Source organism: Maylandia zebra, linkage group LG10 (assembly GCF_041146795.1).
Source record: "Maylandia zebra isolate NMK-2024a linkage group LG10, Mzebra_GT3a, whole genome shotgun sequence".
Classification (NCBI taxonomy): Eukaryota; Metazoa; Chordata; class Actinopteri; order Cichliformes; family Cichlidae; genus Maylandia; species Maylandia zebra.
This window is the reverse complement of record NC_135176.1, coordinates 32,671,696-32,696,295: the sequence shown is the minus strand read 5'-3', so window position 1 is coordinate 32,696,295 and position 24,600 is coordinate 32,671,696. Positions and strand designations below refer to the sequence as shown.

The window sequence follows — 24,600 nt, the reverse complement described above, 5'->3', positions numbered from 1 at the left end:
TTACATATCCAGTCATCCACCCATTCACACACTGGTGATGGCAGCTACATTGTAGCCACAGCCACCCTGACAGAGGCGAGGCTGCCGGACACTGGCGCCACCGGGCCCTCTGACCACCACCAGTAGGCAACGGGTGAAGTGTCTTGCCCAGGACACAACGAGCCAGACTGTAACACACGTTTCCCCACAGTGGGATCAATAAAGTCTTATCTTATCAAATCACTGACCACAGAAGTAATATTAAAATCATCTGTCAGTCACACAACAATGGAGCTTTATCTGAAATTAGAATCTGAAATCTACAGTTTATAGCTGTAACAAAAAAAACCAAACAAAAAAAAACACCATGAAGATGCTTTAACACAATTATATTTCCAACAAAACTGAAACAAAGTGAAAAAAATATCTATGTCAAATCATTTACAGAGTACTGCAGAAAAAGACGACATGTAAAATACTGAAAAATGTTTCATTTAGAGCAGAATCAAGACGCATGTTGTTCCTAAACTTTCAGATACAGTTGCTCCTCCCCATGTGTTCTAATGCCCCGCCCCCACAGCACTGAAGGGGGGAGGGAAGCCCTCCTCAGCTGATTATGACACCCCGCCATGTTAGCTATGAGATGTTGCAGTACTGTATAATACTTTTATTTAGTATTATAAATTCATCAGTCTTTTGTTGCCATTTTTATGAAGTTACCACAATCAAAATAAAATAGAATATGTTTCTAAAAACATTTAATATGTTGTCTTTGTTTCACTATATCAAAGACAACATATTAAACTCATATTCACTTTAAATATAATATTTAATTTAAAAAAATGCACTTCATGTGATATATTTGGTAATTTGTATGTTTTTAGGATGCTGAATGCAAAACATGAGAAGTTTACATTAAAAAAGCACAACAGTGATTAAAAGAATCAATATTTTATTACAATTAAATATGCCTAATTTCTCCGAGATTCCTTACCTTTCACTATGACCAAAATAAACCACCTTGCATTTTCGATTTGTATTTCTCTTGAGTCTCACTTTTAGAAATGTTAAATTAATATAAGAAATCATTATTGGATATGTTTCTTGACTATAGGATACCAGGTTTCAGTTTATAAAGGGAAATTGTACGCTTAATTAAACTAAAAACTGTCAGGGATGTGTGTGGATGAGAGGAAGAGATGAGCCAAACGCAGGACCCATGGTGAGAGTTGGAGTTTATTATAATGAGGGGACGAGCAGAACTTAAGCTGGCTGAACCGAGCTCACACATGCGGAGCAGACAACATCAATGACAAGACGCTGGACTGAGCGAAACTGAGGGTTTAAGTACAGGCTGGGTGATGAGTAATTAGAAACCGGTGAGTGAACAGCTGAACTTAATCTGAGTAAAGACACATGGAAGTAACTGGAACAGCAAAACAGGAAATGAGAACGAGTGACAAAATAAACTGAACATGAACAAAACTGAAAACACTGGGTGAACCACCCAGGAACCCTGACAAAAACACGAGTTTTGAAAGAAATTTTAAATATTTTTCCTGGTTTCAGTGATAAAAATGTATAAGAAACAGTCCAAAAATTCTTATTTGATTTACATTTTACACATGACGCCATTGTTATTTTTGTTTAATCTATCACAATCTACTACAGAAAACATTACAATAGAAAATAATGAAACAGGTCTACAATAATCTTCTGACATATATCAGCTAAAACTGCACTTTATCATAAATATAATGCATCTTCTTGACACCGATTCCTTGTATCTCTAATGAATGCAAAATATGAATTAAAAGAAAATTAGAAAAAGAAAATCAAGAGCAGAAATGATAAAAGTTGAGCTGTAGTATTTAGTGTTTAATGGAGTGAATTTCCATCCATTGTGCAGAAAATGTTTTTATGGTTTGGTTGTGGGGTGACAGCGGCTCTGGTTTCTGGTTCATTTGTAGATGCAGATGAAAAACACTTTGAGAAGTTGTCCGAAACACGCGTCCTCCTTCGTCACGGACAGCTCGTCATGGTAACGCTCTTTCTTGGTCAGTTGAGCTTCTTCTTTAAGTGACTAACAAGCTGGAACAAGAGCTCTGTCAGCACACCTCTGACACCCATTAAGCACTCTTTGCATGGCAGATGGTTTGATGAGGCTCTGGCTCTTTCTCACTGAAAAGCTGAAGTCATCTCAGACCCATAACTACAATAAAATATTTGGAACATCAGGACAGTCAAGCTTTTGTCTTTGTGTTTCATGCTGTCTGCGTAGTTCAGGGTTGTCAAACATAAGGCATGGGGGCCAGAATTGGCCCACCAAAGTCTCTAAGCCACCTCACTGAATGACTTTGAACAATGTGATGGAGGGCACGAGTTTTAACTTCATATTCATGAGTTTTACAGTTTTTCCAGCTGATAAAAAACTCGGCCGCTATTAAGTAATAAAACAAACTGCTATAATATGCTATAGAAAGGTAGTTTTATACCATTTGTCCACATTAAAAATAAAGAAATCTCAAATTTTCTTTGTAATTAACAAAAATTTCAGTTTTATAACTACAGGACTTTTTAGCAAAGTTTTTTTATTTTTTGAACAAAAAACTGAGACTTACTATTGAAATTGCTTTTTTCCTGATATTAAGCTCTGTTAGGGGTTAAATGTGTAATTAAACTTCTTCACAGTTATACGACTGAGTTTGAAATACTTTTAGATCTGCTGACATGTTTCACTTCACTCTGAGCTCTGCTGCACATCCTGATTTCTTTTTACAAACGTTCAGTCCTCACATTTGATCAGAAATATCAGCTCTTTGACATAAAGACAGCTTGGACTTATTTTCAGTTTTCATGCCTGTTAACGTCAGATGTGATGGAGGATAGGAGATGCTGCATGATGTGAACACATCTTGTAAAAAACCTAAATAAAAATGATTTCTACGACTGTTATCTGCTTTAAACTAACAAGCTGAGCAGATGGAGCAGAAGGTTAATAGCTGATCAGATCATGTCGGCTCATTAGCTTTAGTTTGTTTTACTAAGTGCTGTAACCAGTCAATCAGAAACACACTGTCACTTAATATGTGCTGATGGCAGCGCATATGTTTGTACACACACACACACACGCACGCACGCACGCGCGCACGCGCGCACGCACGCACGCACACACGCACGCACGCACACACACATACACACACGCACGCACGCGCGCGCGCACGCACACACACAGAGACGCACGCACACACACACACGCCATCTCTTCACAGGGCTGTTCATTTCCTGAAACTTCAACCAAATCTTTCACCTCAGGTTTAATAAATCATATTAATGGTTTGCAGAGTCCCCATAATCCGTAATCATACACAAGTCCCCACAATGTGGGTGAAATAGCAGGGGGTGTGTCCAGGTGGTGCTGGTGGAGTATAAATGGCGAGAAGGCTCTTGGTTCTGCCTCACACAGCTGCTCCTGCCCTACATCTCAGAGTTACCTCCTCCTCTCTGCCTGTGCAGGTGAGTGCTGGCTGTAGGTTTGGTTGTGAGGACAGTGACTGTGATGCTAACGTGAATGTGCTTTTGTGTTCAGCTCTTTCCAGCATGGCAGCGCTCTGGCTCCAGACCTTCTCCCTGCTCGTCTTAATGATGGTTTCGTGGCCGGGCTCCCAGGCCGTCGGTGGGCCACAGCACCTGTGCGGCTCTCACCTGGTGGACGCCCTGTATCTGGTCTGTGGGGACAGAGGCTTCTTCTACAACCCCAGGAGAGATGTGGACCCTCTGCTTGGTGAGACCGCCAACCATGAACAGAAACACTAGACAAGAATTTGAGGGCAGCTTTTCTTTCTCTCAGTTCACTTTAAATCAGCTTTCATGTTGGAAACTGTAATTTTCCATATCTTTATGGACCCTACATGATTAATTTACATCTATTGTCATTTGTCTCAACACCTGCATCATATAATGGCGCTGATTTTGTAACACTTTGTGTTAGAATTAGTAATTTATGTTCTAATATGTTTAAAATGTATTATTTAATATAAATTCCCATAATTTTAGATCTGAACATTCACCTGCTCTTCATCCCATCAGGTTTCCTCCCTCCAAAGGCAGGTGGCGCTGTGGTGCAAGGTGGCGAGAATGAAGTGACCTTCAAAGACCAGATGGAAATGATGGTGAAGCGAGGCATTGTGGAGGAATGCTGCCACAAACCCTGTACCATCTTTGACCTGCAGAACTACTGCAACTGAACACTGCTCTGCTGGACTTTGTTTAGTCGAACCAGGCTCGGCTAATCAGGTCTGAGTCCCAACCCCACCTCCCCCCCTGCTTCAGAGGAGAGCCACAGCTGTCCTCTCTCTGAAAACCAACTGCTGTCAAATGAAGTGCTGAGAAATGGATAAAATTAATTTTCCAAGAAAATAAAAATGCAAAATGTGACGACGTGAGGCAAAAAAGTGTGTTCTTTTGTTGTGATGAATCCAGTTAATTGATTACATTGAAAACTCAAGCATGTTAGGTACCTGCTGCTATCCAGCACAAACTGCTGAGCTTTCACTTTTCAAATGTTTGTGTTTAGCTTATAGTGTCACTTCTCTGAACAGGATATAAACACATCATGCACTTGGACATGATGTCCTTTTTCCAACAATCCCTTGTCATCTTTATTTCAGCAGCTCAGTGTCAGTGTTTTTTATTCAGGTCCTCATGATTATACAGTGGGGATGCAAACTACAATGCTCTATTTAGAATTCCCATATACCAGTATTATTTCCTAAATGTTGCCAATAAAAAAACAAAATCAGAAGAATTTTAAGCAGTTTTAATTTTAAGTTAACCTCATTTGAAGAAGAGGTCAGAGGTCCAAGTATGGGAATATTTAGAATTCCCATGTTGTCAATTCAAATAATGCCAATAAGAAACATAGTTTGAAATATTTAGCATTATTATCACTTGACTGTCAGCTCAATCTATTGACTTTGAAGGAATCAAATAAGTTTCAAAATACTACTTAATACTTAAATCAATTGAAAATCATAGAAACTGGGGCCCCACGGCGCATGTTTGCCCCGGGCCTCTGCTGAGTTTGCTCCGCCTGTGTAGGGCGGGACCGGCTCGTGCCGGCAGGGCGGGGTCAGGTGTTCACCTGCCCCGCTGCTTTCAGTCGTTGTTCCGCTGATTCCGTGACGGGGCTGTGGTGTGAGTGAGCCGGGCTCCGGGTTCCATGCTGGCTGCGACGCTGTTGCTCGCTTTCTGAACATCTCCGGACAATTAACTTGAGTTCTGTGGATGCGCAGAGTCCGCAGGCTACTTCCGGTTCTGTGAAAGCCTCAACAAAGCAGCACGATGCGAGATGTTCACCTGAGCAATGAGACGTGCACAAACGGTAAGAAGTCAGAAAGAAGTGTGTGTGTGTGTGTGTGTGTGTGTGTGTGTGTGTGTGTCACAGTCAGGTGTTTGTTTGTGGAGCAGGAAACAAGTGCAGAGTGCGGGTGCGCTCTGTTTAAAAATGACTCACAACGATCCGGAAAACTGCTCCTTCTCCTCAGCCTGATGGACAGGGGCGTTTCCACGAGTGTTTGCTCTGTGTGTGAGAGAGACAGCGGGAGAGAGAGATTGACAAATAGTTGATCAAAAATAAATCCAGCGTGTAAACTTGCTGTGGAGCTCAGTTGTAGTTTAGCTGCCATCATCTCTGGTGTTCTGTCACAATTCTGAGGAGCTTGAGAAGAACAGCCACAGACTTGTTGAAGTTTGTTGAAGATTGTTCTCCTCTCTGAGGAGCTTCTTCACTTACACTGGGACAGCACTATCATCTGTTATGTAGCAGGTTAATCAGAGAAACTCAGTGTTCTCCAAACACGACATCCCAGTGTACCTCAGACCCAGCCACACCCTCAGACCAGAGCTGGTGGTGTATCCTGTAGGGCTGCCACGATTAGTCGACTAGTCACGATTAGTCGACTATCAAAATCGTCGACGACTGATTTAATAGTCGACGCGTCGTTTGAAGCTTTGTAAGATCACAAAAGCCGCAGGAATAAGTAGCAGGATTTAAGAGTGTAATAACGGACTGAAACAGAAGATGGCAGCACTGCATGTACAAGGATGCCAGCTGCCGTTAAACCCAGAAGAAGAAGAAGCTGTGTCCCAGAATTCATAGCGCAGCCCAGCGCAGTTTCCAACAATGGCGGCAGTTAGTTAGTTTTAATATTACTCTTATTATTCTTTCTGGGTCACAAAATAAACGTTTAACATATTTTCAGGCCAGAATGTAGCTGTGTAAACCTCAAATATCTGCTCAGTTTATCAGGACACCACATATTTTCAAAAGCGCTCCGACGTTTTCGGAGACGTCTGTTACCCACTAGCTCGATAGCGAGCCGGGGGCTAGGCTAACTAGCGCCGTGAGAACACCGGACTCCCGGCAAATTGTTTTCAAACCCACCGCTGTCTTTCAGTACTCAGGTTAAACATGATATATGAGTCACTTAGAGAACTTAAACATGTTATTGTTTGGCTTTTTTTTAGTATTTTATTTGTTCCTGAGTAAATCGGTGAGTTTATTAAACTTCACCGAAACAATCTGCACATTTAATTAAAATTTAATAAACTACCATCTTGTCTTTATTTTTAGTTAGCACAGACCTTAAACACTTCAAGCTGTAAGCTAGTGATGGTTATATAAGAGCAGATACATGCTGGTGCAATAAGCTGTACGTTTTAAGTACAATGGATGATGATCTGATTAGTCGACTATCAAAATAATCGTTTGTGGCAGCAATAGTATCCTGTGCAGCGCAGCAAGGAGAGCTCAGACCTCTACAGAAACCCAACACTTCATAAACACATGGGAGAACCTAGAAGAGCCACCTCGGCTGTACATCTAAAGGTCAAAGGTCACTCTACGAGGATGTTCACATTTTGGACAGAGAAGACAGGCGGTTTTGAGATGCCTCCCAGACGCCTTAACGCCCACTCACATCCTGGCTCAAGTGTTCTCAATAAGTCACATGACAGAGTGAGGCAAGGTCTCACAATAGTTTCACCTGAAACCTCTGCTGACAATGACCCACACCCATTTTCACACATTGAATCATTTGATGAATCACTCTTAAGGGTCAACTCCCACTCAGGCTTAAGTCCCTGGGACTCTGCTCCATTTGGTTTCAGAACTGAAGAAGCTTCTGGGATGAAGCATCTCCAACAAACTTAAAGAATCTGATCGCTTTTCTTTCCCGGCTCCTTGGATTAGTGACCTGGAGATACTCGGTCACAGATATATTTGAAGGCAATAACTGACATTATCAACACTGCAGGAACACACTTTGTGTGTTAGCTGGGTAATAATCAGCACAGAAACAAGCAGCAGTTGTACTTCTGTTTGTTTTCTATGCTTCAGCTCAGCTTAGTTCCCATCATCATGTTCAGCTTGAGTCATGGAGGCTGCTGTTAATGATTTCCAGCCCGTGCTGAGCTTTTATGATGCAAATCTCAGAAATATGATGGAAGACTGAGCGCACCTGCTCTGATGAACATGAAATTTATGTTCTCGTATTTCCTGATGAAACTCTTTGATTATATCTCACAGCAGCTCGGTTTGATCTCGCTGTTTTCACACATTTCTCTGGGCTCTATTCAGATGGATATTATCTTATGATAGATTTTAGATAGTAGATGTTTCCCACTGTGTGGTCTTTTAACATCAGCCCATAAACAGCTGTAGCTGAGGAGAGCAGCTGCTGGACTTTTATGAGTAAATGTTGTCCCGTTCCTGTGTGGTGGAGGAGTCTAGCTGCTCGGCAGTCCCGGCTCATCGTTGTTACATTTTGGGTTTCGTCATGCTCCAGATGTTGGCGAAAGCGCTGAGCCGTAGGCAGCCCGGCCCAACATCTGGACTCTTCTACTGTGAAGCCATGGGGCTGACAGAGAATCCACACAGCTTCGCAGTAGAAGAGTCCGGACCTTAAAATCCAAGCAGCCGGCTGCTGTTCAGGGATGCTGGCCTGCTCCTGTAATTCAGGCCAAATTAGATAAAAGTTGCTGTTTTGAGGAAGCGCCATAGAAACAGACAGCTTGGCATCATGTAAAAGCATCGTAAGATGGACAATTATTTTGTTTAATTCATGGCCAATAGGGAAATGTGAATGTTCGTGTGGCTTTTAGCTAAATTTCTGCCTTTTTTTTTTTCTTTCTTTCCTGAAAATCAGTTCCGTTTTTCCATAATTTGGCCCGAGTGTGTTGTGAGGATTTGACCTTGACGTCCGTGTTTCTCCCTCTCAGTATTTTTGATTTTGTTGTATTTAATTGTCTCTTAATTACATCCTGAGTCTAAAATCCAAACACTGTTTTTCTGCGCTTGCTGTTGATCTGTCCCCTACACTGCTGTGGGGTGTGTTTTATGGTGGCCCGCGTGTACGAGCGCTCACTGTTGACAGTGTAAATATTAAACTGCTCTGCCTGGTTTTACTCGTCCTCTCCGCTGCGTGTTGTTACTGCAGCAGCACAACGGTCGGGTCAGTGTTACACGCCTGCAGCTGCGTCTTCGAACCATACGCCCCGGAGACGCTTCCTGATGTGAATGCTGTTTAAAACAGAGCTCCTGTTGTCCTGTAAGGAGTGCCCGATTATTCACACTATCCATCTGTTTTCTTCTGCTGCTGAAAAATCCCCCTGTTTGGTTTTTGCCTTTAAAATGTAATTCATTTAATTTATTAAATTTATTTATGATGAAAACTAATCGATCCAGTGATAGAAACACCCAGGGTCATGTGCTGTCACTGTCTTTCTTTGGGGAGTCATACATTTCTCCACAGCTTCCTGAACACTTCAGCTCAGACACAGCAGCGTCCTCTCTCTGCTGTGTTTTGTCCACCGTCTTGTTTTGTTTGAAACATGCTTTGAGGAGTTCATGTGGAAAATTGAAGTTCAGAGCACACTGCTCTGTATTTATGAGACTCTGTATTTATCCAAGAATTTTACTTTGAAAGTTCAGTCACAGCCGACTAGCTGGTGCTGGAGCAGACTGTCTCATACTGTCCCACCGCTGACGTCTCCGCTGAGTCTTTCACGCAGACAGAGTCAAGCTCCGCCATCTTGGACTGGTGAAAGTCACGCCTGTGTTTTACCCCAGAGCCGTGCAGCTCCCAGAGCTTTGGGAAAGTTGTTTTCAATGTTTGTTAGCAGTGTTTAAATCTTCAAAATAAAACGCATTTGAGTGTCTTTTTAATGATGTCACTGTTGCTAAATTCAGCCTGCCGGACGCTCCTGCTTCAACTACCTTTGGTTAACGAGAGTGCTTCCATGGACGCGGCTGTAATCAGTAAAAAATAAATAATTAGCTGAAACATAAAGGATGTAAAAATGTGTCGCGTTTGTGTCTCTGCAGGGTCGGCGGTGAGGTTGTGGTGTGGCTCTCAGTTCACAGTGTGTTTGGTCACTGGAGAAACGCTGATTAACACACACCTGAGCAATGGCACACAGACAGGTATCCCCCCCCCCCCCCCCACACACACACACACACACACACATTCCTGTGTAAGTGGGCACGAGGAGTTTGTTTAGGGTTAAATATCAGTGTGTTTAAAGATTCGTTGTTGTGTGTTGATGGTTGTCAGGGCTCACGTCAGTCTCATCCATCGAGTCTTTCTTCAGAATAATAATCTGATATCTGACACTTTCACATAGTTCTTAGTTGCCCATGACTACAGTGTTGCTGAGTCAGCAGTGCTGTGCCGGAAACCTGAGACAACAGGTAAACAACAGCTGCAGGTTAAATTAGCCGAATGAGGCGCTGATGAGTGGATTTTCCACTCATCAGCCAGTGTTTAAGGGGGGGAGGGGGTCCACAAATAATCTGTTTTGTTAACACACTCTGTGTCGTCGGCCTTTTTCTTTGTGAGAAAAATAAAAATGCACTATTTTCTCATTGTAGCGTTTCCACCTCAGCACTCAGTCTTTTATACGACACGCCTCCTTCACCCAGTCACACTCTGACGAGCACATCGGAGAGAAACTCGGGGTTCACCAGCTTGCTCAAGGATACTTTAGCACGTACAGGACCGAACCACCAACCCAATGATTGGTAGAGCTGCGCCCACCACGGAAATATTATCATTGTCTAGAGTGAATCAGAATCTGTTTAAAAAGGGTAAAGCCTCCATGTTTAGTCATGTTATGTATTTAGCTGTAACGCTGTTAGTTTATGAGTATTAGCAAACATGATAAACTAACAAGCCCAAATAAGTTCAGGTATGAGAATCCTGATTACTGCTGACAGACTTCAGGTTACACACAGACTCGAAGGATGCAGTGGCCAATGCTTGTGCTAATGTTTATATGCACAAGTGTTTCCAAGATGAAAAACCTTTATTGGGAAAGAAAAAAATCATTCTTTATTTGTTGACATTGTGGATGATGTCATTAGAAGTTTCCCCTACAGGAAGCTAATGAGCTGCAACTTTAATGACTGTTTGATTGTGTTGTTGTCTCCATTGTTCTCCGTGTCTCTGGAGACGAGTTCCTGAAACTGTCTTTCCAGGAAGTGATCGGTTCCTCGCACTATCAGGGTTAACTGTGTAGCAGATCAGATGTAACACGAGGAACAAGGAAATGAACTCCACAGGACGTGTAACTGTATCTGTCACGTCAGTGTTGGCATCGTGGTAGCCTGACAGGCAGGATGTGTCCAAGCACACCGAAGCACAGTTGAAGATGATGAGCAGACCAAACATGGAGTAGATCAAATAGCAAGAGAGAAGCAGAGAGAGGAAGGTTACTCCACACTTCCTCAGTACAGACAATGGAGGAGGAAGTCGGACGCAGCACAGACTCGTTCAGGTGAACTAAAGCGTGACCATCACCGCTGTGAGCGAGATCAGGTGCACAAGCAGAGGCCACATATGCATATCGGTGGGTGGGGGGTGGGGTGTCTTTCTGTATGTGTGTGTGCGCGGTACAGGTTATTTTTCTAAATGAAACAATAGCATCAGTGTCAGCTCTTCATCTTTGAACATTCAGTCACCTCACAGCTGAAATAGCAACAGCTTTTAGTGACGGTGACCTCCAACAGAGCCAGGCTCAGTGAGCGGGGGGAATGAAGAGCACAGAGATGCAAAACTTACTGACAGAGCGAAGCGCCGTAAAAACACCTGGGGACAAAGAGACAGGAGCGTAGAAGAAATTCCCAGTGCATCATGGGAGGTCCCTTAGCACTCTAAGCCCGCTGCAGCATAACTGGTTTAGGGTTCACGGTCACCTGATTCAGCCCTGCCTATAAAACAATGAAGCCTCAGAGAGTGGAGGGGGTGTCGCCTGAATCCAGACTGGTTCCATGCGAGGGGCCTGACGGCTGAAGGCTCTGCCTCCGTTTCTATAGAAACTTCAGGAACTGTGAGTAAGCGCTGCTCTCTCAGACGGCGGGCTCTGCTCGGATAATATGACTCTGCCAGTCTTAGGAGCTCGTCACATGAGCTAAGGTGTCCTGTTGTGTTCACATGATGGAGTGGGGCAGTGTGTCACAGAGGTCTGATGGGTAAAGTGGGTTAATGACCCCAGGGCCACTTCTTATTGGACAGCCACCACTAGTTTATTAGCTGGAAATTCAAGAGGCTTCCCCACCAGCTGTGGTGCCAGTTTACCTCAGACCTGTATGTGTGGGGCAGCATTTGCGTGGTGTGGTAACGCTGATAAACACACAGTCTGAGGTTCACACACACCCTGATAAACACACACTCAGTGACGTCGTGTTTGTCTCCAGATGTACAGTCAAACAGCACCTACAACCTGTGGCTGGGCCTGACCCTCGCCCTGCTGTCGGCCTTCTTGATTGGTGGGAGTGTCATTCTCAAGAAGAAAGCCCTCCTCCGATTGGCCAACAACGGACACACCAGAGCAGGTGAGCAGAGTCAGGTGTTTCTGATGTTTGACTTATGAGGTTTATCTGGGCTCAGCCCTGATGCTATCAGTATTCATGGCAAGACCACATGTGGATTCATCCAAAATTGAAAATAGTTCCCAGTAAATGCATCGGTCGAGGAGGGAGGGGCAGCTTTGTCTGTTTAATCTTCGAGGTCAATATTATATTTGGAGTGTTTATTGATATTTTAGATGAGACCGTTGACCTTTACCACCACTACAGGAACTCACTCACCTCCCACTCTGAGTCGCTGTTGCTTCCAGTGCTCTTCTCCCTCCTATGTAATGACTTTCTGACTTTCCAGGAAGTGATATCAGTTTCAGGTGCTCTCGGGGTGAATACTAATACTACTACTACTAATAATAATAATAAGGGCTGTGCGATGTGACCGCTTTTTTCTTTGTGAGTATTTATTACACGGCGTGCTGCGGGGAAAAGCCTGTTCTAACGTTTGAGTCTAAGGTTTATTTTTTAGCACCTGACGGCTCTTTTTTGCTTCTCCTCTGTAAACTCTCTGCATCCTCTTTCACATAATTATTTTTATTTTGAAAAGTCTCAACAGGATCTTGAGCATTATTGTGAAAGGTTTATGGGGAAAATAAACAAGCGGACACGCGATGGTGTTACCGTCGCGTGTGGAAAAAATATTGCCGTAAACAGTTTATTTTGTGACACCACGAAACAAACGATAGCATAAAATGAAACGATAAATGTTTTTATATCGTCATCCGATATATATCGTTATATCAAACAGCCCTAATAATAATAATGATGATGATGATGATAATAATGGATTGCATTTATATAGCCCTTTTCGGGACCTTCAAAGCGCTTTACCATTCATTCACTCTCACATCCACACACTGGTGGAGGCAGCTACAGTTGTGGCCACAGCTGCCCTGGGGCAGACTGACAGAGGCGAGGCTGCCATATCGCACCATCGGCCCCTCTGGCCAACACCAGTAGGCGGCAGGTGAAGTGTCTTGCCCAAGGACTGTGCAACGACTCATGTATAGCGTGACAGACGAGCTCATGAGTATCACAGATCATGTCTGAATCATCACTCTCAGAGTTTCTGTTATTCCCTCGCTGCTATTTGTGTCACACTGTGGTTGTTTCAGGTCTGCTCGCTGCCACAGTGTTTTTAAAAAACACAGAAGGTTCAGGTTCTGTGACTCTGAAAATTCACAAAGTACATGTAGAGTAAATCTGCCAGTAAATTAAATTTTATATACTGGAAAAAAACGCGTTAAAAGCAAACATGAAGTCTGAGAACGGCATCTGACATCTGCAGGTCTGAGTTTTGGGAACTAAACTCATTTTGGAAGAATCGATGTTCATTAGAATAATTAAGACTGTGGGTTTGGTGGGTTTTCTCTTCTATGAAGAGCTTGCTGATGTTTGTCTCTGAGAGTGAATGAATGTTTGGAGGATGGATCAGGCTAAGGTTTTAAAGCCACACATTTGTCCTTGAATTTGTTCCATAGCCTGTAAAGGAGGCTCGCTGTGTGGCAGATGGGATTTTTAACAGACTTCCTGTTTACAGCCTCTGGTTTATGGACGTGCTGATGCTTCCTCCCTGAACTGGTTCCAAGATTTTTATATTGCTCCTTACACTGCACCTGCTCTTTTATATGGCATATATAACTTGTACATATCTGTGTAGATACTTGCGTCATTACACACATTCGCTGTGTAGGTATGTATGTACCTACAGACTGAACTTTAAGTTTATTTTTTGGTTTCTCTTATTCTAAAGGAATTTTACTGTAAAAAATCTACATGCTGCTTACGGAGAGATGCCAAACTGTTTCGTTGTTCTTGTGACAATAAAGATCTATTCTATAATTTAGTGATGAAATGTGTTAAAGATGGAAAAAAAGGAGGAAAACAAAGATTTCCTGACTTGGATGAGCCAGTTTCAGACGTTTCTATGTTTGATATATTTATAGGAAGGTGTTGGGGGACAGATTGTCGACATATTTTTATAGTTTGTAAATTTACTTTAGGACTGGTATCCTAGTCTCTCTCTAAATGCGGATATAATGGTCTCTAAATACAAAGACAAGTTTCGGTTTTCAGGTAAATGAGGTGGAGCATCGTGCTGATTGTGCTGTGTGTGTTTCTGTAGGTGACGGAGGCCATGGTTACCTGAAGGACTGGCTGTGGTGGGGAGGCCTGTTAACCAGTAAGAGTTTCAGTTCCATCTAATTTTCTGATCCACAGTTCTGTGGCTGGAGTACAAGCACAGCCAACAGCTGTTAGTTTAGGATGTGACATGTATACAAATCTGTCACGAAAGTAAACGGCTACGATATAAATCACAAAAATGTAACATTTTCTGTAAATTCTGTGAATCTCAGGCAACTCGACTTGCATGTTTTTTTTCCAGCTGGGCGTCGTGTAGCTGCAGTCGAGTGTTTTAACAGATGCATGAAACGATACATTTTTGGACATAAGTTGTAACGGCCGCCGTTTCCTTTCAAAGTTTGAGTCTAAGGTTTATTTTTTAGCACCTGACGGCTCTTTTCTCCTCTGTAAACTCTCTGCATCCTCTTTCACGTGACTCAGTTTATTTTGAAAAGTCTCAACAGGATCTTGAGCTTTATTGTGAAAGGTTTACATGGAAAACAAACAAGCGGACACGCGGAGCAACGCAATGGTTTTACCGTCGTTGTTGCTAACGACGACACGTAAAAGCAGGCGCTTGTCCGTCCGTAGTGTGGTTATTAAATTAAGAGAAAGAGAGAAATGAATATAACCACTACAGTGACCATCAAAACGGTGAAAACATTGCTGTAAACAGTTTATTTTGCGACACCACGAAACAAACGACAGCGTAAAATGAAACGATAAATGTTTTTATATCGTCATCCGATATATATCGTTATATCGAACAGCTTTACTCTGTTCTGTATTTTTCTCTCGTGTGATGGAGCTAAACAGCAGTTCCCTTCAGCTAAACTCATCCTGGATCTTATTCAAATTTCGGTTTATGTTCGAGTGATTAAAAATAGTTCCTATGTTGCTGTCAGCAGTGATTTTCTTTTCCTCTGCAGTGGGAGCAGGAGAAGTCTGCAACTTCGCTGCCTACATGTTTGCTCCGGCCACGCTGGTGACTCCGCTGGGCGCCCTGAGTGTCCTCATCAGGTAGCTCTAGTTTGTAAATTTAAATTCCGTTATGTTTGTGTTTTAAAGCAGCATGTTTGTCCTTGAATTTCCTTCTGTGGCCCGTATCAAGGCTAACGTGAAGTCCTGTGTGCTCTGCAGTGCAGTTCTGTCCTCCTACCTGCTGGGGGAGGTGTTGAACATTGTGGGGAAGCTTGGCTGTCTGCTGTGTGTGCTAGGAAGCATCCTGTTGGTTATCCACGCCCCACAGGAACAGGAAGTGACATCACTACGGGAGATGACCAACAAGCTGCTGGAGCCTGGTGAGAGGGGTCGCTCTACTATCTCAAACTCAGAGCGTTCGGTCGTCGAGCTTCAGTTAGTTCGTTTTTTTTAAGGAAACTTTGGTTTAAATCATTGTTTTCAGTTCACACACAAAGACTCATATGAGGACTGAATTACTTCAGGATGCTGCCTCAAGTGGACATTAGAGAAACTGCAGTTTTTGTATTTTGACGTCTTGGTCAGCCCCAGAGGTCACTGCGTAGCCTTCTGTAAGGCCACAGAGGCGAGCTGGAAGGTTGGACGGCTGAAAATGACAGCCCGGTGATGTCATTTTACCATGATGTCAGCAGTGTTATCTCACTGATCCAGAGTCTAGATGCAGGCACACTGATACAGATGTGAGGCTGGCTTATCGTCATAGTAACACCTGAGCCTCAGCTTTGGTGCAGAGCAACTTTTTATCAGTTCAGATGTGAAGTGAGGAGCAGAAATCCATGTTTCTGTGTCAGAATCTGTTTTCTTATCATCCGTCCTGTGTGTGTGTGCGTGTGCAGGTTTTCTGGTGTATGTGGCGTTGGTGTTGGTGCTGTGTGCGGTGCTCGTGCTGTATTGCTGTCCTCGCTTCGGTCAGTCCAACATCCTCGTCTACATCGGCATCTGCTCGCTGCTCGGCACGTTCACTGTCTCCTCGGTGAAAGGCCTCGCCATCGCCATCAACACAGGTAAGTGAGAGAGAAGCGGGCGTGCCCGTGCTGCAGAGAAAAGCGTTTTTCCTGCTCTGTGAAAGACAATGCTGGTGTTCTGATATTCTGCTTCTTTTCTTTGCATTTTATTTGTTTCCTTTGAGTCACATGGCTCATTCTCAGGAAAATCAATTCAACTTTTTAAAAACCCTCCCTCATCACTGTCTTAAAGATGAATACACAGTATCACGCCTCATACACACATGAACAAGGATGTCTCCAAATTCAGACTTTTTGTTTTTTTCTGGATCTGTGTTTGATAGAAAAATATCACTGTTTAAATAAAATGTCTCCTTTGTAAGGCTGCTGCTGTTATTAAATCACGTGTGCGTTCTCTCTTTATCTTCAGTGTTTTATGATCTTTCCGTCCTTGCTAATCCTCTCACCTGGATCCTGTTGGCAACGCTTATCGTCTCCATAGTAACACAGGTAAGTTTCACAGGTCTGTTTGTCCGGCCCTTATCTCTGTTTCTCAGCTGTATTATTGTTTAATGGTAAAGCACGCAGTGATGAATGGCTGGGCCGGAGATGTTTGGGCTTCAGCTGCGTCCTCCCTTTAGATGGATCCCTGTTAATCTGTGTTTCCACAAAACAAACTGTTCATCTGAAAGGACTCTTCAGCATTTGGGCAGAAATCTGTAACTTTTTGGATGAATACACATGAAGTAACTTTCCATCAGATATCAGCTCACATCCAAGGCACAATGCAGGATTTCTAGTGTTTGCATAATGAAAGTGAGTAACAGCTAACAGCGTCATCTCCATAGAAATGTATACATAAAGAAACACCAGCAGAGAAAATGACCCTGAAGTGATCAAACACCCACTGAAGGACACCAAATAACTACACACACAACATAAACACAAGTGAAAAGAACCTAAACATCCACACACACACCCTGTCCATGATATATTGAAAAACAGAAATTTCCCACCCTTCAGTGTGTTCTCAGAGGCATCGCTGACATGTATGGATCCCAGGACAAACACAAACATGCTTTATGTTTCTGCCACAGGACTTGTGTGACTTCCCTGTCCTTGTGCCTGTCTCCAGGTAAACTACCTGAACAAGTCTCTGGATATCTTCAACACCCTGCTGGTTTATCCCATCTACTACGTCCTCTTCACCTCCGTGGTTCTATCCACCTCCATCATCCTCTTCCAGGAGTGGAGAAGCATGTCGACCATCGACATCGTTACAACTCTGGGATCCTTTGTGGTCATCGTGGTGGGCGTGGCCATGCTGCACCTTTTCAGAGAGCTGCAGGTCGGTGGTCCGTCTGCATTATTGTTAAAATTCCGATCATCTCAGTGAGATTTTGAACAGTTCCTTCTTCAGAGGACCTGTCACACATTGAATGCGTCCTGCAGCTCTGCTCTGCTTTGACGGCGATGTTCTCACTTTGGAACTGTAATAAAATGTGCATAAAAAGGACTGCAGTGTTGAGTTTGTCAGTGTCAGAAACCTGGCAAACATGGATGGCATACATATATGTGTGCCATATGTTGCATCAACTGAAAAAACATGAAATGGGACCAACTGATTGTTCAGTACATGAAAAACTAACACAGACCCCTCAGTCTGAGTCTTACATCATTAGCCTTCTGTAGCAAATGTTTCGATGCTAAGACTACAAGACATATGACAAGTGTACAAGACGTACAGCTGCAGATCAAGTCCACCCCTGACCTTTGACCTAAGCTGATACCTGCTTCCCTTACAGCCACCTTATTGTCGAGCAGCTAATCTGTGATGACACAAAGCCAATAAACACAACCAGTTCTGGTTTAGTTTGAGCAGGGCACTCCTCCAGTTCTATCCATCGTCACCCACATCAGTGTTAAAGTCTCCTCAGAGATGGAGACCCCAGCATCACACCCAGTGGCTCCAAGAAGACTATCAACATCCCAGAAACAGTTCTAGCCAGTTTGCCACTAATTAGTGAGGTTCTCCAGATCTTTTTCAGACCCTTCTTTTAGCCAGCAGCTCAGCAAGGCTCATTCTGGGCAGCTACATGAGCACGCCTATGAAACAGGAAGTTGGGGTTCCTGAGTATTCAGATATTTTCTGTTGGTAAACACGTTAGCGAGGCTGATGTTAGCATTTAGATGCAGTAACACTTTTACATGTTTCAGCCTCAAAGGGTTGTTGAGGTCACTCAAATACTTTGTCTTTTGATGCAGATGACGATGAAGGAGCTGACCATTCAGCTCTCACAGCCAGTGGAGAGGGAGGAGCTTAACCAGCAGGTTGTAACCAATGGAGGAGGAGGAAGGAGTAAAAAAGAAGACAAGTACGGGCTGATGGACAACATGGTGATCGAGAGCCTTCCCCCAATGAGAGAGGAGGGACCGAGAGTCTTCATCATCAGCTAAGGAAGAGGAGGAGGAGACTCAGGTTCAGACTTCGCACTGACTGTTACTGTAATGATCTGCACTTTAAAGAACGTTCTAAAACGGCCTCCAGTCTGACGGCGATCCAGCTTACACTAAACTCACTGTTACTCTTCAGATTATCACAAACTTAACGTTTAGATAAATATGAAAGATCATTACTGAAAACAGAAGCTGACTTTTAGTCCATTCCATTCTCTTTGCATTAGCAGAGTCACTTTAAATACAAAGAGCCACAAAATGCAAAAAGATGCAAAACAGCGGCTGAGATACAAAAAGCAGTATAAATACTGCAGACTGCCCACAGACATGTGAAAAGTACTCTGAGCAGCTGTTCTCTGCTGCTTAGTGTTGAGTAAATGAAGGTCAATCAATGAAGTTACTGCATATCAGAAACAATATTTTTCTGAATTTACGGTCAAATTCAGCGTCTGAAAACTTGAATGGTGCCTTTGTGCAGGCGTTACGGTGGGTGTTGTTGTGGTTTTTTGCAGACAAATCCATGAAAAGAGGAAAACCGGCCATCTGTGAGACGCTCCTCGTTTTAATGCTCAGCGCCCGAGCTGGTCATCGCTTCTCAGGTGTTTATGTTGTGGACGTGTGATCTGACACCGAGCTCTGAATAAGTGATGACACACACAGAGCAGGCTGAAGTGTGGCGTGTGAGAGAATCTGTTTTTATTAAATATGAAACGTTGGGCGTGTCTTCATCAGAAATTATTTACTTGGAGATCAACACACTCAAGGAGATTCTCAGAATCAGAGCTGCTGTTCTGGGAGTTCTGGCCTCTGAGTCTAATCATTTACATTCTGTATTCACAGGAAATTTCTAAATTTGATCCTGATGTCAGATGTTTGTGTGTTTCTGAGTTTCTGTTGCTCCCAAACAAAAAACCTCTTATTGCATCAAGTAAATCATGAGAAACATTTCATCAGAAGCACATAATCCATGTTGTTCACCCGTCTGTGGCTGTGATGCTGCACAAACCACCGTCTCCCCCTCCTGGCTCTGACAGTAATTGCACAAACACTGTTTCTACTTTTTTTTTTTTTTTTTTTTTTTTTTTTCCCCCTTCTGAGTACCTGGAACTCCGCCCACACACTGATCAGAGAAATATTTTAAAGGGTGAGTAACCGTGGCAATAATACGTCCACATCATTTTATTCACTCTTTTAAAAACTCCATTTTAGACAGTTAAAAAATTACACATTTAAAATGTAATGATGATTAATAATAATAATAATAATAATAATAATACATTTTATTTAAATAGCGCCTTTCAAAGCACCCAAGGACACTGTACAACAGATAAAAACTGGAAATATACACAATGATAAAAATAGAAGATAAAAGTTAAAACATACAGAAATTTAAGAATAGGCAATTTTAAACAGATGAGTTTTGAGGGTGGACTTAAAAAGAGAGAATGAACTAAACAGATTAAACATCTGCTCACATGTTAAAGCTGTCTGAATGTTTCCACCACTTTTATTTTTTTCTTTTTATCTCCCGTTGTCATCCGGTTGTTCAGTCTGACGTCACTAGCCGTGTCTGGGTCTAAACTCCGCTGCAGGTCCATATATCAAACGATCACTGTGGCATTACTGAGAGTTGAAAAACTGTCTAAAGTCTTTCATCTTTAATAAAATGATCAGCGTTCTGCTCTACCAGGTGTAACAATTGAGTTTAACATCCAGGCATCCATGAAAACGGAATTTATGACATTTAACGGAGTTAGAAGTTAGCAGGAAGTTAGCTCGCTAGCTTCTATCTAAATACAATATAGCATGTCCTGACTGCGGGGTTTTGGAAACAAATTAAAATGTACAGCTCTGTTATCACTTCCAACATAAATGAAGACAGAAAACTAAACAGCAGTGACGTTTGTAGGGTTACTGAAGTTGGGCTAGCTGGTATATAATGATGTGCTACGTGACCGCTAGCGACACAGCTATGTTAGCATAATATAAACAAGCTAACTTTTTTTCCACTCGATAAAAGTTAACGTGAGTGTTCTCGGTGGTCAGGAACAAATGTAATCGCATGGCAGGATGCTGTAAAAGGACCAAACTTCAGCCAGGAGAACAACTGAGATAATCCATCCACAATACGAGGTTAGTCATTCATATACTGCTGCATGTGCTGGGCTGTAGTTACATCCTAAGGTTTTAAAAACTGAGCTTAAATAAATGATTAGCGATAATAAAAGCCGAGGGAGGTCAGCAGTGATCACTGACTGTTTTAGGAGCTTTTTGAGATCAAATAGAAGAAAATACAAAACATTAAACATGTTAACAACACAAAAGCCATATTAAACGCAGACTACTTTAGACCCGGAAGTAGGATTCGTCACGTCATCACTTAATGACCGGATTGTTAGTGAGCGGAAGGGTTTCGCTCTTTTGTTTGATGGAAAATTTTCTGACTGAGTGCTGGATCCTGTCAGACTAAAGGCCTCTGAAACCAGAGAGACTTTTGTTGTTTTGTATAAATGTCTTTTTTTAAATATTGAAGTAGAAACAACTCCTAATGTTAGCCGGGTCGCTCCTCTGCAGGGCGACATGTGCTCTCTGGTTTTGAACTCCTCTCTGCTGATGGCTGATGTCAATGAAGCAAACAAACAAGGTGTTTGCGACTGTCACTCAGTGTGTGCTTTAACTTTAACGTAGCGCGCTGTCATTCAGTACCCCAGCGTTTAGTTCTCCTCCTGTGGGTTAAACTTCTGAGGTGTCCTTGAATGCCTCGTCACAGGCGTTATGCACACACTGCCTGATGATCCGTGAAGCCCTTGCTGCTGAAGACGTTTCAGCTTGTGATGCTCAGAAGAACAAATATCCAAACGCTCTGAGTGTTCAGGTATATGAACTCTGATAAAGGGACACACCACTGCTTTTATAATCAGGTTTTATTGTTTGTATTTATTGATTGTTTTACTATGAATACACTGTTTTTGTGTTCTCTGAACATTTCAATAAAGAACTGACCAAAGGATCGCTTTTTTTTTTTTTTTTTTCCTTCACCATGATGTTAATTTATCATCCAGACTCAGGGTGGGTGAGTTGGTCCTCATGTTGGATCAGAGCTTCAGATTGTGTAAATATAAAAGGAAACGATGCCATTCATGCTCGATGGGCGTGTTTGAGTCCAGCGACCTGCCGTGACATTGTCTCACCAACCACTGGTCATGTTTTGGAGAGTAGATGTGAAGACTGAGACTACTCTCATGTCTGCAGTCTCCCGTTAATAAATGAGCGTCATGTTGGATTAAAGTGAAACTATAGATCGAGGCCGTGAACTCATCATCAAAGGGTTTAACGAGTAAAACATGGCTCAGCTGTACAAAAGTAGATTTAGCATTTGATTAAGTTAGTTTCTGTAACTGTGTCACTTTGGAGAAGCACATGTGGATCCTCTGAAGCTGCAGTCCAATGTTTTTGGACCTGTTATTCAGGAATACAGAGTTTGGAGTGCTGCGTCACTCCTGAGACCACCGTGGACCACCGAAGCTTCAGTGCCATCGCTGAACATCACATGAGCAGGGAACGGATTTCATTTTGTTTTCCTGTGATGTGTCATTAATAACTGTTAAAATTTAAAAATTGCATTTCAGGTCATTTTTTTTAACTAAACTGCAAAAGTTGTTTAACTCAAACCTTTTCCCTACGAAGGCCTGGTTCTCTGAGCAGCAGCACAGTCACCAACACTCACGAGAGATATTTGTGAGTGTTGGATCCCTTTCCATGCCTGTAAATGAAACAGGCCCAGCTTTACTTTAGAATGATTTCTAAAGGACTTTTTTACATTTTCAGTTTGGTTTTACGGGTTAAAACATGTCACATCATTTAATTGTAAAGATCTGCGACACAAAGTTTGTCTTTCAGAAGATAGTTTCCAGATAAGGGGGGCAGCCGTGTTTCAGTGCATGAAGCTAAATCCAGGAGTCGCTGCTAAATGTTACACTGTGTAACTATAACCAGAGAAAACAGCTGAGAGGCTGTTTTTACTTCTTTGAGTGTGATGTGGGGAAAATGTCTTAGACAGTTCGTGGTTAGTGTTGTGCTTTTAAGGTGAAACCATCTACAGCTGCTCTGTAAACTGTTGCAATGGATTTGAAATGAGACGTTGAGTCATTATGAGCACAGAGGGAAGGTAAAGCCTGCTGAGGAAATCTGGGAGGAACCGAGGACAGCAGTACATACACTGGTAAAACATTGCCCCCTAGTGGTGACAGTTATGCAGTGGGTTATAAAAGCATCTTAAGTTCAGCCTCTAAACTCATTTATTTAAATTCATAATATCAGTTCACATGAAGACAAAGTGCCCCTGTGTGTTTTATACTCATCCTTTAATCGCATGATCGATGCTGAATCCATCACCTGGTGTGTAAACAGGCCTCCTCCACATGATGCTGCTCCTGTGGGAAACCCTCAGCGAGGGCGCGGCGGCCAATTATCCCACACCAGGAGGACCACACAGGAAGCCAGCCACCTGCAGTCAGAGGGCTCCTCGCTCGTCCTCGCTGAAGCTGCACAGGAATTTAAATTGCAAAGCATAAGCTCAGATGGTTTATGATGCTGATAGATCAACGTGTGCATGTTTATACAGACAAGAATTTATTATTTAGCAGGATTTCCAAAAATGGATTTTTATTTATAATTTTTTTTTTTGATTTGAGCAATTTTCTTTTTCCAAATAATCACTTTCAGCTGTTTCAAAGGGAAAGTGTCATAGAATTTCTGAGAGTCTATATAATATTATAAATGATAAAACAAATAAATTATAGCAAAAAAAAAAAAAAGATTAACAGTTATTACGGGGAAAAAAATGCAAAGAGACAAAATTTTTAAAGCAATAAAATTTAGTTGAACCAGAGAATATTTTTTAAAAAAAAGGAAAATTTAAACAATACATCAAAAAGATTAAATGATCAAAGTTTGTGTAAAAAAAAAAACCCCCTCAAAGTTCTTTTTTTTAACCTGTAAAATAACTTTTAGAGTGAAGCTGTTTTAATTGTGCAGGCCTGTGTTAACCTGCTTAACCAGTGTTTTGACTCTTTGTTAAAGTGGGGCTTAATTCTCTCAAGCGTGAAATACATTTATGTGCATCAGCAATGCATACAGCTCTGTTAAAAAAGGTAACGGCACTGAGGCAGGGAAAAGCATGAAATCCCATTAAATAATAATAATGATGAAATATCTCTGCTGGTTCCTGCTGGGAGATCCACGTGCAACAGGACCAGGACAGCAGAGCGTCCAGAACTCTGGAATGTTTACAAGTCATAAAGTCCTGGCTTCTTTCTGTATTTATTTATTTATTAAATATCATCATGTTAATGTGTCTCAGGGTAGGATTGTGAGGATTTTTTTTTTTTGCCTTTTTTCCATCCATTCCAACCACGTCCACTTGGTGTCGCTGTGGTACAAACTATGAGCCTTAGGCAGGCGGCTGGGAAGAACACAGCAGTGTTTGAGCATTCAAATGAGTTTTAATCACTAAGCCTTTCTGAAATTTCTCTCTCATTCTTACACACACGCACACACACACACACACACACACACACACCTGAGCTGCAGCACTGTTAGAAACACACACTTTAGATTAGTGAGAGCTTGTTTTATCTCCTGCTGCTGCTCGCGGTATTCAGAAATTGAATAAAGGGAAAATGTGTTTTACCTGGATTCACCTCATCACTGAACGCTGACCTGAATATTCAGGAGCCTCCCCGAGAAGCCTTTTGTCTGCTCCACAGTAAATGTTGGAAATGTTTTGTGGCTCTGAATTCATCACATCTGCATGAAGAGTTGGCGGGAACTGTACATCACTGATGATCACGACACAAACTATTACAGTTTTTTCTGAATGCTTAAACCCTAACTGTGATTCCTGTAGCACAATCTCTAAAACTATTCAGACTTATAGCAAAACCACTCACTGAGTTTGCAAAACTAAAAGCACAAAAACTGCTTTGCACTCAGTTTGCAATTTTGTAACACACACTTTGCAAAACTGTAGGCACAATTCACTGCACAACACTCAATTACCAAATTTCCAACACACTCCTAGCAAAAGTATACACATGTATGGCTATCATTAACACTAATCTGCCAACTGTCTGGCACACTTTCACATGTGAAAACTTCTTTAGATAATCAGTTCACTTTGCAATCAGCCTAAGC

At 42.3% G+C, this 24,600-nt stretch overlaps 2 protein-coding genes and 1 long non-coding RNA gene across 4 annotated transcripts; 2 read left to right on the top strand and 1 right to left on the bottom strand.

Moving 5' to 3' along the window:
* Positions 1-3,427: 3,427 nt before the first annotated feature.
* Positions 3,428-4,416, top strand: ins (preproinsulin). The gene is made up of 3 exons (XM_014413623.3): positions 3,428-3,495; positions 3,569-3,763; positions 4,069-4,416. The coding sequence occupies exons 2-3, from the start codon at positions 3,580-3,582 to the stop codon at positions 4,224-4,226; spliced, it is 342 nt and encodes a 113-aa protein (XP_014269109.1). The 5' UTR covers positions 3,428-3,495; positions 3,569-3,579; the 3' UTR covers positions 4,227-4,416.
* Positions 4,417-5,202: 786 nt separating this feature from the next.
* On the bottom strand, positions 5,203-5,830 carry LOC143420886 (uncharacterized). The gene is made up of 3 exons (XR_013100651.1): positions 5,774-5,830; positions 5,495-5,560; positions 5,203-5,337 (listed from the first exon to the last, which is right to left on the bottom strand). It is a non-coding gene; the product is annotated as an uncharacterized LOC143420886 (long non-coding RNA).
* On the top strand, positions 5,224-21,402 carry nipal4 (NIPA like domain containing 4). Of its 2 annotated transcripts, XM_024803905.2 has the most exons (11): positions 5,224-5,362; positions 9,365-9,463; positions 11,735-11,872; positions 14,025-14,081; positions 14,953-15,043; positions 15,164-15,324; positions 15,841-16,008; positions 16,379-16,458; positions 17,084-17,296; positions 18,214-18,427; positions 18,918-21,402. In XM_024803905.2, exons 1-10 carry the CDS (start codon positions 5,323-5,325, stop codon positions 18,403-18,405), a joined length of 1,239 nt encoding a protein of 412 aa, XP_024659673.2. In that variant the 5' UTR covers positions 5,224-5,322; the 3' UTR covers positions 18,406-18,427; positions 18,918-21,402. The 2 variants fall into 2 exon arrangements, with proteins under 2 accessions (XP_024659673.2, XP_024659672.2); XM_024803904.2 differs by having other exon boundaries at positions 18,214-21,402.
* The last annotated feature ends 3,198 nt before the right edge of the window (positions 21,403-24,600 follow it).